General features: G+C 44.8%; 1 protein-coding gene across 2 annotated transcripts in view; it reads right to left on the bottom strand.

The window, feature by feature from the left end:
- Nucleotides 1-13208, bottom strand: part of LOC121287164 (tyrosine-protein kinase JAK2-like) — an 88460-nt gene that overhangs the window by 30216 nt on the left and 45036 nt on the right. For both annotated transcript variants that reach the window (XM_041204763.1, XM_041204762.1), the window contains exons 7-10: nt 10557-10679; nt 6251-6408; nt 4983-5094; nt 862-1042 (exon numbers count right to left, since the gene is read on the bottom strand). In XM_041204763.1, the coding sequence (XP_041060697.1) occupies nt 862-1042; nt 4983-5094; nt 6251-6408; nt 10557-10679 (574 nt within the window). The remainder of the gene's footprint in view (nt 1-861; nt 1043-4982; nt 5095-6250; nt 6409-10556; nt 10680-13208) is intronic.

Below are 13208 nucleotides of genomic sequence, written 5' to 3'. Positions count from 1 at the left end.
GATTAACATTTAAAAAGAAAATTTAGAAAAATATAGAGTAATGCCAAGTTAATGAGACTAAGTGCTTAGCTCTTACAGAGAGCCAGCACAGGCATGATAGCTCAATTGGCCTCCTTCTACATTAAAATTCTTCGATTCTGTAAAGTCTCTCCCAGTCTCTACCACAGTAGCCAAATAACCTGCCAACACTCACTGCCTAGTGTCAATCATTAATAATGGACTTTTGGATGTAGTAGCAGGGAACTGGTGGCTTCAGTTACTGCCTTAAGCAGAAGATGAACAACAGCAACTTGCATGTGCTTTCATGCAGTAATCATTCCAAGACATTTCATAGGAGAGATTATCAGACAAAGTTTGACACCAAATCACCAGGTATGGCTTGGTTGGTAGCACTCCCACCTCTGTATTGCAAGGTTTTGTGTTTAAGTCCCACTCCAGGGCTTGAGCACAGAAATTGAGGCTGACACTCCAGTGCAGTACTGAAGGAATACAGCACTGTTGAAGGTGCCTGTCTTTTGGATGAGATGTTAAACCAAGGTCCCAACTGCCTATTTGGGTGGATGTAAAAGATCCCGTGACTATTTCGAATAAGAGCGGAGGAATTCTCCCTGGTGTCCTGGCCAATATTTATCTCAATCAACATCACAAAAGACAGATTATCTGGCCATTATCAGACTGTTGTTTCACTCATAAAAATGTGAGGGAATACTGATGTTAGTCTGTGTTGTAGGCACTAACAAAGCACAGGAGATATCTGGACAATTGGAGGTGGATTTTAAGGAAGTGTTTTAAAAGAGGAGAGGATAGCTAAGAGACTTAAGGAATTTGAGAGAGAAAATTTGGAATATAAAGACCTTTTACCTTTTGGTCTAGGTGGACAACAGGTGTTGAGCTGGATGCTGACACTTTCTGACATGAGGCCTGCGGTGTGATAGTAATTCAGAAGCTCCTTCAGACTCTCAAACTGTCTTTGCACTCCAGCCAGAGAATAATTTTTCTCCTTTATAATTAGACAGTCCTTGTAGTCCTTTCCAAATTCCGACTGCAAACACAAGAGTATTATCAAATGTACTCAAATCCCTGTGGAATTAGCACACATTTCCTCACATTGAAACACATGGAATTTACAGCACAGAAAGAGTCCATTCAGCCCATTGTGTCTGCACTGGCTGACAAAGAGATACCCGGCCTAATCCCACTTTCCATCTCTTGGTCCGTAGCTCTGTAGGTTACAGCAACTCAAATGCACAATCCTCTTTTTTTTCAATGAGATGAGGGTTTCTTCCTCCATCATCCTTTCAGACAGTGAGTTCCAGAACCCCACCACGCTCTGGGTGAAAAAATTCCCTTCAAGTCCCGCAAATCCTTCCACCAATTACTTTAAACCTGTGTCCCTGATTATCAACCCCTCTGCTAAGGAGAAGGGCTCCTTCCTCTCCACTCCTTCCAGGTCCCTCATCATTTGCTACATTTTGATTAAGTCTCCCTTCAGCCTCCTCTGTTCCAAAGAAAACAACACCAGCTCATCTGATCTTTCCCCACAGCTACAATTTTCCATTGCTGGCAGGATCCTTGTAAATCTCCTTTGTACCCTCTCCAGTGCGACCACATCCTTCCTGTGATGTGGTGACCAGAACTATACACAGTACTCTAGAAATGCTCTAACTAGTGCTGTTTGCAGTCCTAACATAAACTCCCTGCTCATGTATTCTATTCCTCTGCTAATAAAGGAAAAATCCAGTATGCCTTCTTATATTCACCTTATCAATCTATTCTACAATCTTGAGGGACCGATAGACATATCTTGACTGCGCCACTCTTTCAAAATGCAAGCTGTGTATCATGTGATCACCAGTTCTTAACGTCTTTCATTTCCTCTCCTGCTCTTCATTCTTGGTAGCATCCTGCACCATTGGCCCAGGTTACTCAATTGAAGAAAAGCACATACTTTTGGGTTTAATGCCATGCTGGTGTCTTCAGCTCCCAAAAGGGACATCACGATTAAACTTAGAAGGCTTTCTGCAGCTAGAGATGCATGAGACAGACAAAGCACATGCTTATATGCTTTTCCTGGAACAGGTCACTTGCCTGAAGTCATGGTTTGACAGGCACCACTCCACATCATGCAAGGCTGACCAAGAGTCTCTTCCATGCTTACCACCAGCCACGTTATGAACGCTCCTTCCTTGGCCATCAAATCCTGGAGTGAGACTCAAACTCAGAGGGCAGGATTTTCCCCCATCGGGGGTGAAGCTGAATGGCAGGTGCGCTTCCGATTGGTGCCCCCGCTTGGGGGCGCGGCGCCATTTTAAGTGGGCGGGCCAATTAAGGCCCGCCCATCGCGATACGGAAGCGCTATGTGCTCCCTGTGCAGGCGGGGGGGAGGTGGTGGGGGGAGGTGGGGGGGGGAGGGGGTGGATTCCTAAAATCGAGAGTGTGCCCTTTCGCGCATGCACACGAAAGAGTGCACTCATCTCCCTGAGGCTAAGTGCTGCGTCAGGGAGATCGGCTGATCTGTGACAAAAATTAAAAATAGAAAATAAAAATTCCTGACATGTCCCCTCATGTGACACTGTCACATGAGTTGGGACATGTCCATAATTTTTACAAAAACTTTAATAAAATTTTTTGAAACCTACATGAAACCTCACCCCGCCCGTGGATGAGGTTTGATGCTTTTACTAGTTCCCGCTGGGGCTCCTGGCCTGCCCGCCAGCCTTAAGGTTAAATGGGCAGGTCCATTAATTAGCTTAATGACCCTGTCAATGGCCTCAATTGGCCATTGACAGGTCGGCGGGCACACAGCTGATTTTGCTGCACCCCCGCCTACCGGAAAACGTAAATGGGGCGGGATGACATCAGAGGGATGATACATTGGCGAACTGCCCCCCCCCACCCCCCCATTCCCCCCCCCCCCCCCAACCCGGTCCACCGCACCCCCCAGCCCCCCTGCTAGCCGACGGGAAAATCCTGCCCAGAGCTTCTGGTTCACAGCAGGGACGCTACCCACTGTGCCACAAGACTCCCCCCCCCAATTCTCCTAGAACTGCAATAACCCTGATGGTGATAGTGCTCCAATGTTGGTGATAAATGGGGAATTAGAAGATATTGATCCAGCAACAATGAAGGAATGGCATGCATGAGGAGCGTAAGGGTGAATGATGGAGCACGTAAGGAGGCCAATCGGCCCATTGTGTCTGTGCCAGCTCCTTGAAAGAACTAGCCAATTACTCTCATTCCAGTCGCTCTTTTTCCCTAGGCCCTGGAAATTGTTACCCCTCACTTGCCTTTTGAAAATTACTGGCGACCCAGTTGAAGGTCAGTCAGTGGTTGACTGAGCTTTCTTCATAATGGTCACTGAATGTGTTAAATGGAGCCAAGCCAGTTAAAGTATGAAACATCCTTTTCTTGCAAGTAGCTTTATTTGCAGAATGCAGGATTACAGATCTCTACTAACCCAGTATCCCAGCAGGTTCTCTTTATATGTGCTCCAAGTCCTCAACCAAACAATGCCCTTCACATATGTGTCTTTGTGTCTTTACCAACATAATTCACCTACTATTAATAGCCTGGACCTTATATGCATTGAAAGTTACCTGCTGCTTGCCTGTTATCCAGATCATGCTGCAGGCTGGCAAAAGCTAGTCCATTACCAGAGGATTAGCTGGGATTGCTAAAACCAATATTGAGAAGGCTTGGTAAAGAATCAGTCCCACCAACAGCCTGCGTGAATGGATTTACTCTAGGCAGCTGCTAAGCAAAGACCCCCAACCATCAACAGACAAAATGAATGATATGTTCATTGGAACAGAAGTAGGCCATTCAGCCCCTCGAGCCTGTCCCACCATTCAGTTAGATTATGGCTGATCCATATCTGAAATCCATCTACCAGCTTAACTTCTGTAAACCTTACCTAACAAAAACCCCAGAAGAGGTCAATGTTGAGGCTGCAAATGGTTTCCTTTAGGGTCAAAGGATTTTGTTATGTATCTAATTGAATGGTGGAACGGACTTGAGGTGTTGAATGGCCATCTCCTGTCTCTTTGATGTGAGGAAAGATCGAAGAGGGGTCAATAGCACCGAGTGGCTGTGATCTACTTTATAATGATGTGGAGGGTGGCTATTGTTGAAGTGCCCTTGGAGACAGTGGGGCTAATGTGGCCATGGAGACCACCTCATCCTCACAATTTGGGAAGAAGCCTGTGGCCTTGTGTTGGAACAGCAGGACCGCTGGAATTTCAGGTCAGAAATCTCTGAATGTCAGCAGGCTGCTGGACCATGGGAACTTCAGAGCTGAGCTTGACCTGTTCCTCAGACAATGCTCACACTCACACCCACATCCAGCAATGGGGTTCACTGGACAATGATAAGAAAAATCCTAGGAGATCTCTTCCCAACCATTCCTAGCCCAGGGTCACTGTGAAGTCTCCATTCTAACGGTCATTCGTTCATCTTCCACCTGACTCACCACCGACCTCAGCCACCACCTGGGACTTCCCTCATCTGTATGGAATTCTACTACAGAAACAGGTGAATGAAATTCAAAACCCAATGCAATTGGCATCTGTGGTGTTCAATGGTTCAGTTGTTCTGTGTTCGATTATGTGAGTTTGGGAATTGATCTATGCTCTTTGTGCTTGATTGGTTAAGCCCGGATGTTGACTCAGAATTAAGTTAATTAGGCTCCACAGAAGCTATAGGGTTAGTTCTGAAGAACAATCATAGGGACTCAAAATGTTAACTCTGTCTTTCTCTCCACAGATGCTGTCAGGCCCGCTGAATTTTTCCAGCAATGTTTGTTTTTGTTTTTATTTGTGAACACAGAAACCACTCCAGGCTGAGCTTGGAGGATGGTGTAGACATTTTAAAACATTGTATGAAACTTAATAAATAAAGTTCCTGCGCATTTAGAAACCAGTGTCATATTTGCATTGCTTTGAGGCAAGTAAAATATATAACAGCATTCTAAGATGGCAACTTACTTCAACACAAACGGTCAGGAAGTACTTGTTGAACTCCTTAGGACTGCAGCGGAGGATGTAGAATCCTTTCCTGTTTCCAAGTTTTTTCAGCTTATACATGGCAAAGTCAGAGCTGTTAAGGAAGTGCAATTAACTTCAAATAAAGACAAAAGATTTAAAATACCATGGACCCTTTCACGGGAAGCAGGAGTATGGGAGGGAAGGGGGGCAGAACTGTTGCTGTATTGGGGTTTGCAACATGGCTTTGGTTTGACTTCTTGTCAAAGTTTGAACATTTCTGTTTGTCACTGCACGCTCCGTGATGCCTTTTTTGAGTAAGACTAACAATTATCAGAAATTGACTAACAATTGGATCAGCATTTTACAAACTTTCACAGGTTTGCAAGACAGAAGAAGACAGAAGTAGACAGAAGTATTAGGGCAGATGGCCAAAAATCTTGGTCATAAAGTTAGTTTTTAAGCAGAATCTTCAGAGAGGAGAAAGAGAGAGGTGGAGAGGCACAGTGGTTTAGGGATGGAAATAAAGAGCTTAAGGTCTTGGCAGCTGAAGGTATGGCCACCAATGGTGGAGCGATGGGAATCAGAGATGCACAAGAAGCCAGAATTGGAGGAGAGCAGATATCTCGGAGGTTTATACAGCTGGAGGAGAGAGAGGGAGAGGTGAGACTGCGAAGAAATCTGAAAGTAAGTGTGAGAATTTTAAAATCAAGGCGTCGCTGGATTGGGAACCAATGTAGGTTAGTGAGCGCAGGGTGAAGGGCACTTGGTGCAAGTTAGGATATGGACACAGATGCTTATTCATGTGTATAAGGGCTATATATTGACGGTGAGGAGAAATGGAGCCAAATGGATCGTATGTGGATAGTGGTACTTTGTGGTGGAACTCCAAAATGGCATCCCACATAGTAATGGCAGACTCCATCTTATACTCCACCTTCATGATCTCCTGACCTTAGCAATCCTATTGTAAGGAGGTACTGAATGAATAACAGGCATTTGTTAGCAAGGTGGAAGAGGCAATAAATGGTCAGTGCATTGTCCCTGGAACCAATTGTCACAGCTGCCCATAGTGTGCATTTAGTGAACACCAGCAGAAACCAGGGTACTTTTTTTATTCTTTAAAGGTGGCAGATGCAATGAGACCAGTGGAAAGAAAATGAAAAAATAAGAGTTTAAGGAGATGTATGGTTCTAATGGCTGATTCCCTTCTTAAAAGGAGATGGCCCACTTTCATTAGGCCAGTTGTAATGCCCAATCTTTGAACATACGTGATAGGTCCATGACAGTTGTCCTCAATGTGGTCCAACAGCTTCGGTGGAGCCACCTCTTTGCAGAAATAGTGATGTGCATCAGCCGTCAGTCTGTAATACCCATCGATAAGAGACACGAAGGAGAGAGCCTCTCTCAGAGTGGGAAACTCTGCCTCCTGTGGTAGCAGGAGTGGAACAAGTTAGACAGAGACAGGGCACAAACCAGAAGAAAGTTATACTTGTTAAAACTATAGTGAAAAGCTACAACGCTAAACAGTTTTACCTTATATTTTTTTGAGTTGAAAGCAGCACAAATGTTCAACAGATGCTATGAATGTAAAGTCCAAGTCCACCAAAGACTTGAGCATTGCCCCTGTTTCTGGTAATCTCTCCAACATTTCTCACACAAATGGGAAAACTTGCTTTTACTCTCACCTCTCACCTCTAACCACACTCTCTACATGCCACATATTCCAGTCTTTCTCTAGTTTAGATACTGCTACTGACATTGCTCCCCTGAACTTTTCACTCTTGCTTCTCCTAACTTCCAAATATATGACTCAGCGGGCAGCACTCTCAGCTCTGAGTCAGGAGGTTATGGGTTTAAATCCTGCTCCAGAGACCTGAGAACATAATCCAGGATGACATTCCCAGTGCTGGTACCAAGGAAGCACTATACTGTCGGAGGTGCTGACATTCAGATGAGATAGCAAACTGGGGCACTGCCTGCTCTCTCAGGTGAATGTAAAAGATACCATGGCATTATTTTGAAGAGGATCATGGGAGTTCTTCCCAGTATCCTGGCTAATATTTATCCCTCAGTCAATTTCACAAAAGCAGAATGTTTTGTCATTATCACATTGCTGTTTGTGGGAGCTTGCTGTGAGCAAATTGTTGCAGCATTTCCTACATTGCAACAGTGACCAAACTTCAAAAGCACTTCATTAGCTGTAAAATGTTTTGGAAAGTCCTGAGATTATGAATAATTCTACTTAAACTAAAGTACTTTTTTCTCTTTTACATGTTCTCCTGTATCCTCACTGTATTGAAATGAAGAATAATCACATCATCTTTCACTCTTTTTCCAACGGCCTCCAAACTTCCTTCTCTTAACCTTCCCATCCTTCCTCAACTTAGACACTTTCAAGGGCAACATAGGCTTGTCAAGAGCAACGAGTGCTGGGCAATAAATGCTGACCTTGCCAGCGATGCACACTTCCCATGAATGAATTAAAAATAAACATTAGGTTCATTTTCACTTGTCTTCACCTCTTCACAATCTTGCTGGTGACCTACGCTACAAGCATTGCCTTTTCACCTAACCTTCCTAATTCTAAAACAAAACACAAGATGAATAGTATCAAATGATGATAAATACCTTCATTTGTCGTGCTGGTGACAATGTCATAAGTGAGCTCAGCCTTCCAGAAAAAGAATTATTTATATTACGCTGTTTATCGTAACACATTTATTTTACATTCTGACTAACACGTACAACCAAAAAAAAAACCTGACCAATCCACCACCACAAAGAAAACCACACACAATCTTTAGCCATTTGATTTGTCAGACTGACAGTGCTGAGTTACTAATCCTGGCGGTTTTGCTGAGGAGGAGAAAAGAGTCAAAATTCTGCCCTGGTCCTTGTAGACTGGAATGTTAAGTTGAGATCTTGAAATTTGGGGTGGAATTTTATGCCGGTGGGATTTTACCATCCCGCCAGAGTCAATTGACTTTTGAAAGGCTTGCCGTATTTTATGGCCCCACCCCCTGCTGCGATGGGGCCATAAAATTCTGCCCTTGGAGTCCATTCACTCGGAAAAGTCCAACTGACATGGATGAGGGGAACCGCTTGGCTCACTTTAGCTTCATCCATCCACAGTCGCTGCACAGTCCACCGTTACAACATATGTCTCTTAACTGCCTCCAGGGGTCTCACCAAGATGTCCACTCCACACCTTGGCCATTCTTTGCAAAGGGCAATTTCCTGACCAGTGCTAAATTTACCTTTCACCGTTTTGTCTTCTTGTCCTTCTGTCATAGTTTAACTGGAAACAGTAGCAACTGAACCATTTCGGGAGCTAAAGCGGTTATTTTTCAAAAATTCATTCACGGGATGTGGGCTTCGCTGGGCCAGCATTTATTGCCCATCCCTAGTTGTCGTTGAGGAGGTGGTGGTGAGCTGCCTTCTTGAACCGCTGCAGTCCACGTGGTGTAGGTACACCCACAGAGCTGATATGAGGGGAGTTTGCATAAACCAGACTTAATTTCCACTGAACAAAGAAGATTAAGTGATAATTTGACTGACACATTTAAAATGATAAAAGGAGTTTATAGGGTGGAGAGAAGCTATTTCTTCTGGTGGGGGACTCCAGAACAAGAGGCTATAACTTTAAAATTAGATCCAGGCTGTTCAGGGGCAGGCAGGAGTATTAAGGGTTATGGAATCAATGTGAGTAGATGGTGTCGAGGTACGGATCAGTCATGATCTAACTGAATGGCAGTTCAGGCTTGAGGGGCTAAATGGTCTGCTTTTGATCCTACGTTTGATCCTAGTGTCCTATATTTACATTTTCTGTGCTGCTTACTATCTTATAAATCTTGGTGAGGTTGACTGTCACCATCTTCCGAGGCTGAAGAACTCAGATGCTTCCAGTATTTCATTGTAACTCAGTTCTCTAATGCTTGAGACCGGTTTCTTGGTTCCTCAATGATAATATATTTCGTGATTGAGCTGGTGGCACTCTCGCCTCTTTATTAGAAGCTCATCTGTCGCATGACAGACGTGAGGACATAATCTATACTAACGCTTTGTTGCAGTACTGAGAGAAAGCAGCATTACTGGATTCGGAGCTTTTTCAGATGTGACGTTAAGTCAAGATTCTGTCTGCCTGCTGTAGCGATTGAAAGTTTAGCCTTTTCCTACTGCCTCTCAGGGGTCACATGATTGTTCTTGGAGACTCTAGAGAATGAGCCCTATGCGTGGATAAGCAAGGGGGTGTGGCTTTTTCTGGTCGAGGACCTGGTTCAAGCATATAGTTTCTAAAAAGCTCTCTGTAGTAAAGTTATCTGTTTTCAAGTAGAAACCCGTCTGGCACGTCAAGTCATTACATCTGCTCAGGTGGATGTAAAAGATCCCATGGCATTATTCAAAGAAGGTCAGGGAGTTACCCAAAATAAAAGCAAAAAACTGCGGATGCTGGAAATCCAAAACAAAAATAAAAATACCTGGAAAAACTCAGCAGGTCTGACAGCATCTGTAGAGAGGAACACAGTTAATGTTTTGAGTCCGTATGACTCTTCAACAGAACTGTTGGTCATAGGGACTCGAAATGTTAACTGTGTTCCTCTCCACAGATGCTGTCAGACCTGCTGAGTTATCCTAATATGTTGACCAACATTTCAAAAACAGATTATCGGGTAATTTTCCTTGCTTGTGTGACCTTGCTATGCAGCAGTTGGCTGCTGCACTCATCTGTGTAACAAGTGAGTGAGGTTCAAAAGTTGTCACTGTGTGTAAGATGTTTTGGGATGTCCCTATGGTGTGGTAAAGACATTATGCAAATGCAAGCACTTCCGTTCATTCAGCTTCAGAACTCCCAAATCAGGTAGAAAATAGAGCACCCTCGAGTTGGTCATTCTTTATCAGCCTAACTTAGGCACAGAATAAACCTCCTTTTACACTTCTTCAATGCCCTCAGTGTTATAGTTCCTACACCACCCATTGCCGCAGCCTTTCTGGGTGAGGCTGACTTTGTCAGATTAGAGTCATAGAACGATACAGCAAAGAAATAGGCCATTCATCCCATCATGCCTGTGCTGTTTCTTTGCAAGAGCTAGCCAATTAGTCTCACTTTCCTGCTCTTTCCCCATAGTCCTGCAAAAACTTTTCCCTTCAAGCATTTAACCAATTTTTTTTTTTGGAAGTTACAATTGAGTCTGATTCCAAACATTCTTACAGGATCTGCATTCCAGATCACAAGAGCTCACTATGTTAAAAAAATAAGGTTCCTCATGTCACCTCTGACTCTTTTGCAAATCACCTTAAATTTGGGTCCTTTGGTTCTTGACCCATCTGACACTGAAAACAATCTCTGCTTATTTACTGCACTCCTGATTTTTACACTTCTATCAAATCACCTCTTCATCTTCTCTGCTTTATGTATCAAATCAGCAGCAATTCAGAACTGAATTGCAATCAATGCAAACCCTTTGGAGTGAATATTATGAATGAACATTCCAGCTTCTTAGCTTAGGTCCTCTGATTGGTCCTGTTTATATTCTATGCTAGGAATGTAAAAGTCATCGGTTAGATAAAGTTTACCAAAAGCTTGTTGTCTTGCTTGGTAAGCGTGACAATTCGGCTTTCTTCCAAGACATAATCTCGGCTGGCTTGCTTGAGAGTGATGTCCACAATCTCGGGGAAGTCACAAAATGGCTGCCACTGCTAAATGAGAAGGGAAATCAAATAGAGATCATCTTATTATTCAGAGATCAGTTGTTAAGCGAGTGCAGTCAGGGTTTTAACAACACACAAACAATTTCAGGCGGATAAAGGATCTCTGGTCCATTCAGTCTGTCCAACAGAATTATGACACCTTAAATATCATAATATACACTCCTCATACCACCCACTAATCTCCTGATGAGAGAGGGAGGGCAGCTAAAAACCCATGTTGGAGAATCAAGCAGCTGAACAACATCCTGCTAAAGTCCTGACTTTATGGTGTTAAGGATTGAGGAGGGGTATCATCAAACTCAAAACCTACCAGCAGTTTTCGATTTGGTAAACAATATTCACAGCTGATCAGAGGTATGGAACTAGATTAGCCTTACTAGAGGCTTAGGAAAATAGAGAGAGCTTGCAGGAAAACTCATGGTCATGAACCGCTCAAAGGTAAAAGCCATTGGCCAGAATTTTACACTCCCTGCGGTGGGTTCTGAGGTGGGGGGAGTGTGAAATTGCATGGACAGGATTCCCTCTGGGTGCCCACCAACTCCAACCTGGTAGCGATTTTATGCTGGGCGGGCAAGGCCTTGGATGGCAAAAGCCCACCCTTGCCCCAGTTAAGTCCCTTATGTGGCCAATTAATTGCCACTTAAGGGCTTTTCCCACCCAGCCTCAATTTTAAGTCTGGCAAGCGATGACAGCTCAGGGTGGGGGGTGGTGCGGAACCTGAAAATAAAGTGACTTCATTCTCGGGCGAGAAGTGTGGGGGGGTGGTGCCTCCATCAAAAGTTCCTTCTGACTGGGGGTGCCATCCCCTAAGACCCGGTGACCTCCAGACTTCCTTCCCCCCACCCTGGCCTATCCCCCGAGACACCGATCACCCCCATCGTTGCCTACCCTCCCTATTCTGGGACCTCTGCCACTTACCTGCCCTCCAGGTCTCGGGACTTCATGCCAGGCAGCTCCCTGCAGTGCCTTTTTTTAATTCAATCACGGGATGTGGGTTTGGCTGGCTGGACCAGCATTTATTGCCTGCTTATTTCCACATATGGGAGCCCAGAATGATGAGTCAATGATATAAGGTAGTCACTCATAAATCCAATAGAGAATTCAGGAGAAATCTTTTTTAATTCATGGGATGTGGGTATCGCTGGCTAGGCTAGCATTTATTGCCCATCCCAATTGCCCTTGAGAAGGTGGTGGTGAGCTGCCTTCTTGAACCGCTGCAGTCCGTGTGATGTAGCTGCACCCACAGTGCTGTTAGGGAGGGAGTTCCAGGATGGTGAGTGGCTTGGAGGGGAACTTGCAGGCAGTGGTATTCCCATGTATCTGCTGCCCTTGTCCTTCTAGATAGCAGTGGTCGTGGGTTTGGAAGGTGCTGCCTAAGGAGCCTTGGTGAATTCTGGAGGAACTGGAGAGTTGCTGGCCAATCTGATTGGCAGCAGTTCTCCAAGGTAGGACATCCTTTTGAGTGAGGGGCGGAATTCTGCCTTATGCCCATCAATGCCCATTAGAGCGTAATATGGCATTGGGGCTGCTGGTGTCAGTGGGGATGTGTTCCCCGCTGACTTTTTGGATGGGGTGGCTGAGCCCCCATCATTCAGGAAATTCAGCCCATGTATCTGATTCACACAGGCAAGTCTTTAAAGTTAACAGGACGAAACTGTGACAGCTTAGCTTTATAAGTAGAGCACAGGAACAAGGAGGTTATGCTAATTCACTAGCTGGACCTTAACTGGAGTATTGTGTCCCATTCTGGGCTCCACATGTCAAGACCTTGAAGTTAGTGCGGAGGAGATTTACTAGAATGGTTCTAGGGTTTAGGGTTATCAGCTGTCTAGAGAAACTTGAGAGGCTGGGGTTGTTCTCCTCATAGCAGAGTGGTTCAAAGGGAGATTTAGCAGAGGTGTTCAAAATTGCGAGGGTTTTTCACAGAATGGATAGAGAGAAACTGTTTCCTGTGGAAGGATAATCGGTAACCAGAGGACACAGGTTTAAGATAATTGGCAAAAGAACCAAACGGAGAAATTTTTCAATGCTACGAGTGGTAACAATCTGAAAGGGTGGTGGAAGCAGGTTCAATGGTCGCCTTCAGCAAGGAATTGTATTTCTACTTAAAATGGAATAAAAATGCTGTGCTGTGGGGAGTGGGACTGTTTGGTAGCTCTTCAGGAAGCTAGCATGGGCTCAATAGTCCAATTGGCCTGCTTTAGTGCACTATGGTTCCATGGTTTCATAGCTAAAGGCAAAAGTCTCCTGTTGGGCAGAACTCCCCTTACTATCTACATATGGGGCAGAACTTTATGCCCCGTGGGTGGGTGTGCGCTCGACCTGATTGGGTGTAATATAGCGCGCGATGACATCAGGTGGGCATCCCGACATCATTGCGCGATATTTCGGCCAGCGGGCTCATGCGAGAGTTGGCAGCACGCCCACCGGCAATTAAGAGGCCTGTCGAGGCCATTAAAGTTTCAGTTAGCTGTGACTTTTCGCTGCCTGCCCAATGTCACGGTTGGCGAGTGGGCG

Source organism: Carcharodon carcharias, chromosome 14, assembly GCF_017639515.1.
Source record: "Carcharodon carcharias isolate sCarCar2 chromosome 14, sCarCar2.pri, whole genome shotgun sequence".
Taxonomy (NCBI): domain Eukaryota; kingdom Metazoa; phylum Chordata; class Chondrichthyes; order Lamniformes; family Lamnidae; genus Carcharodon; species Carcharodon carcharias.
This window is presented reverse-complemented; position numbering and strand designations above follow the sequence as displayed.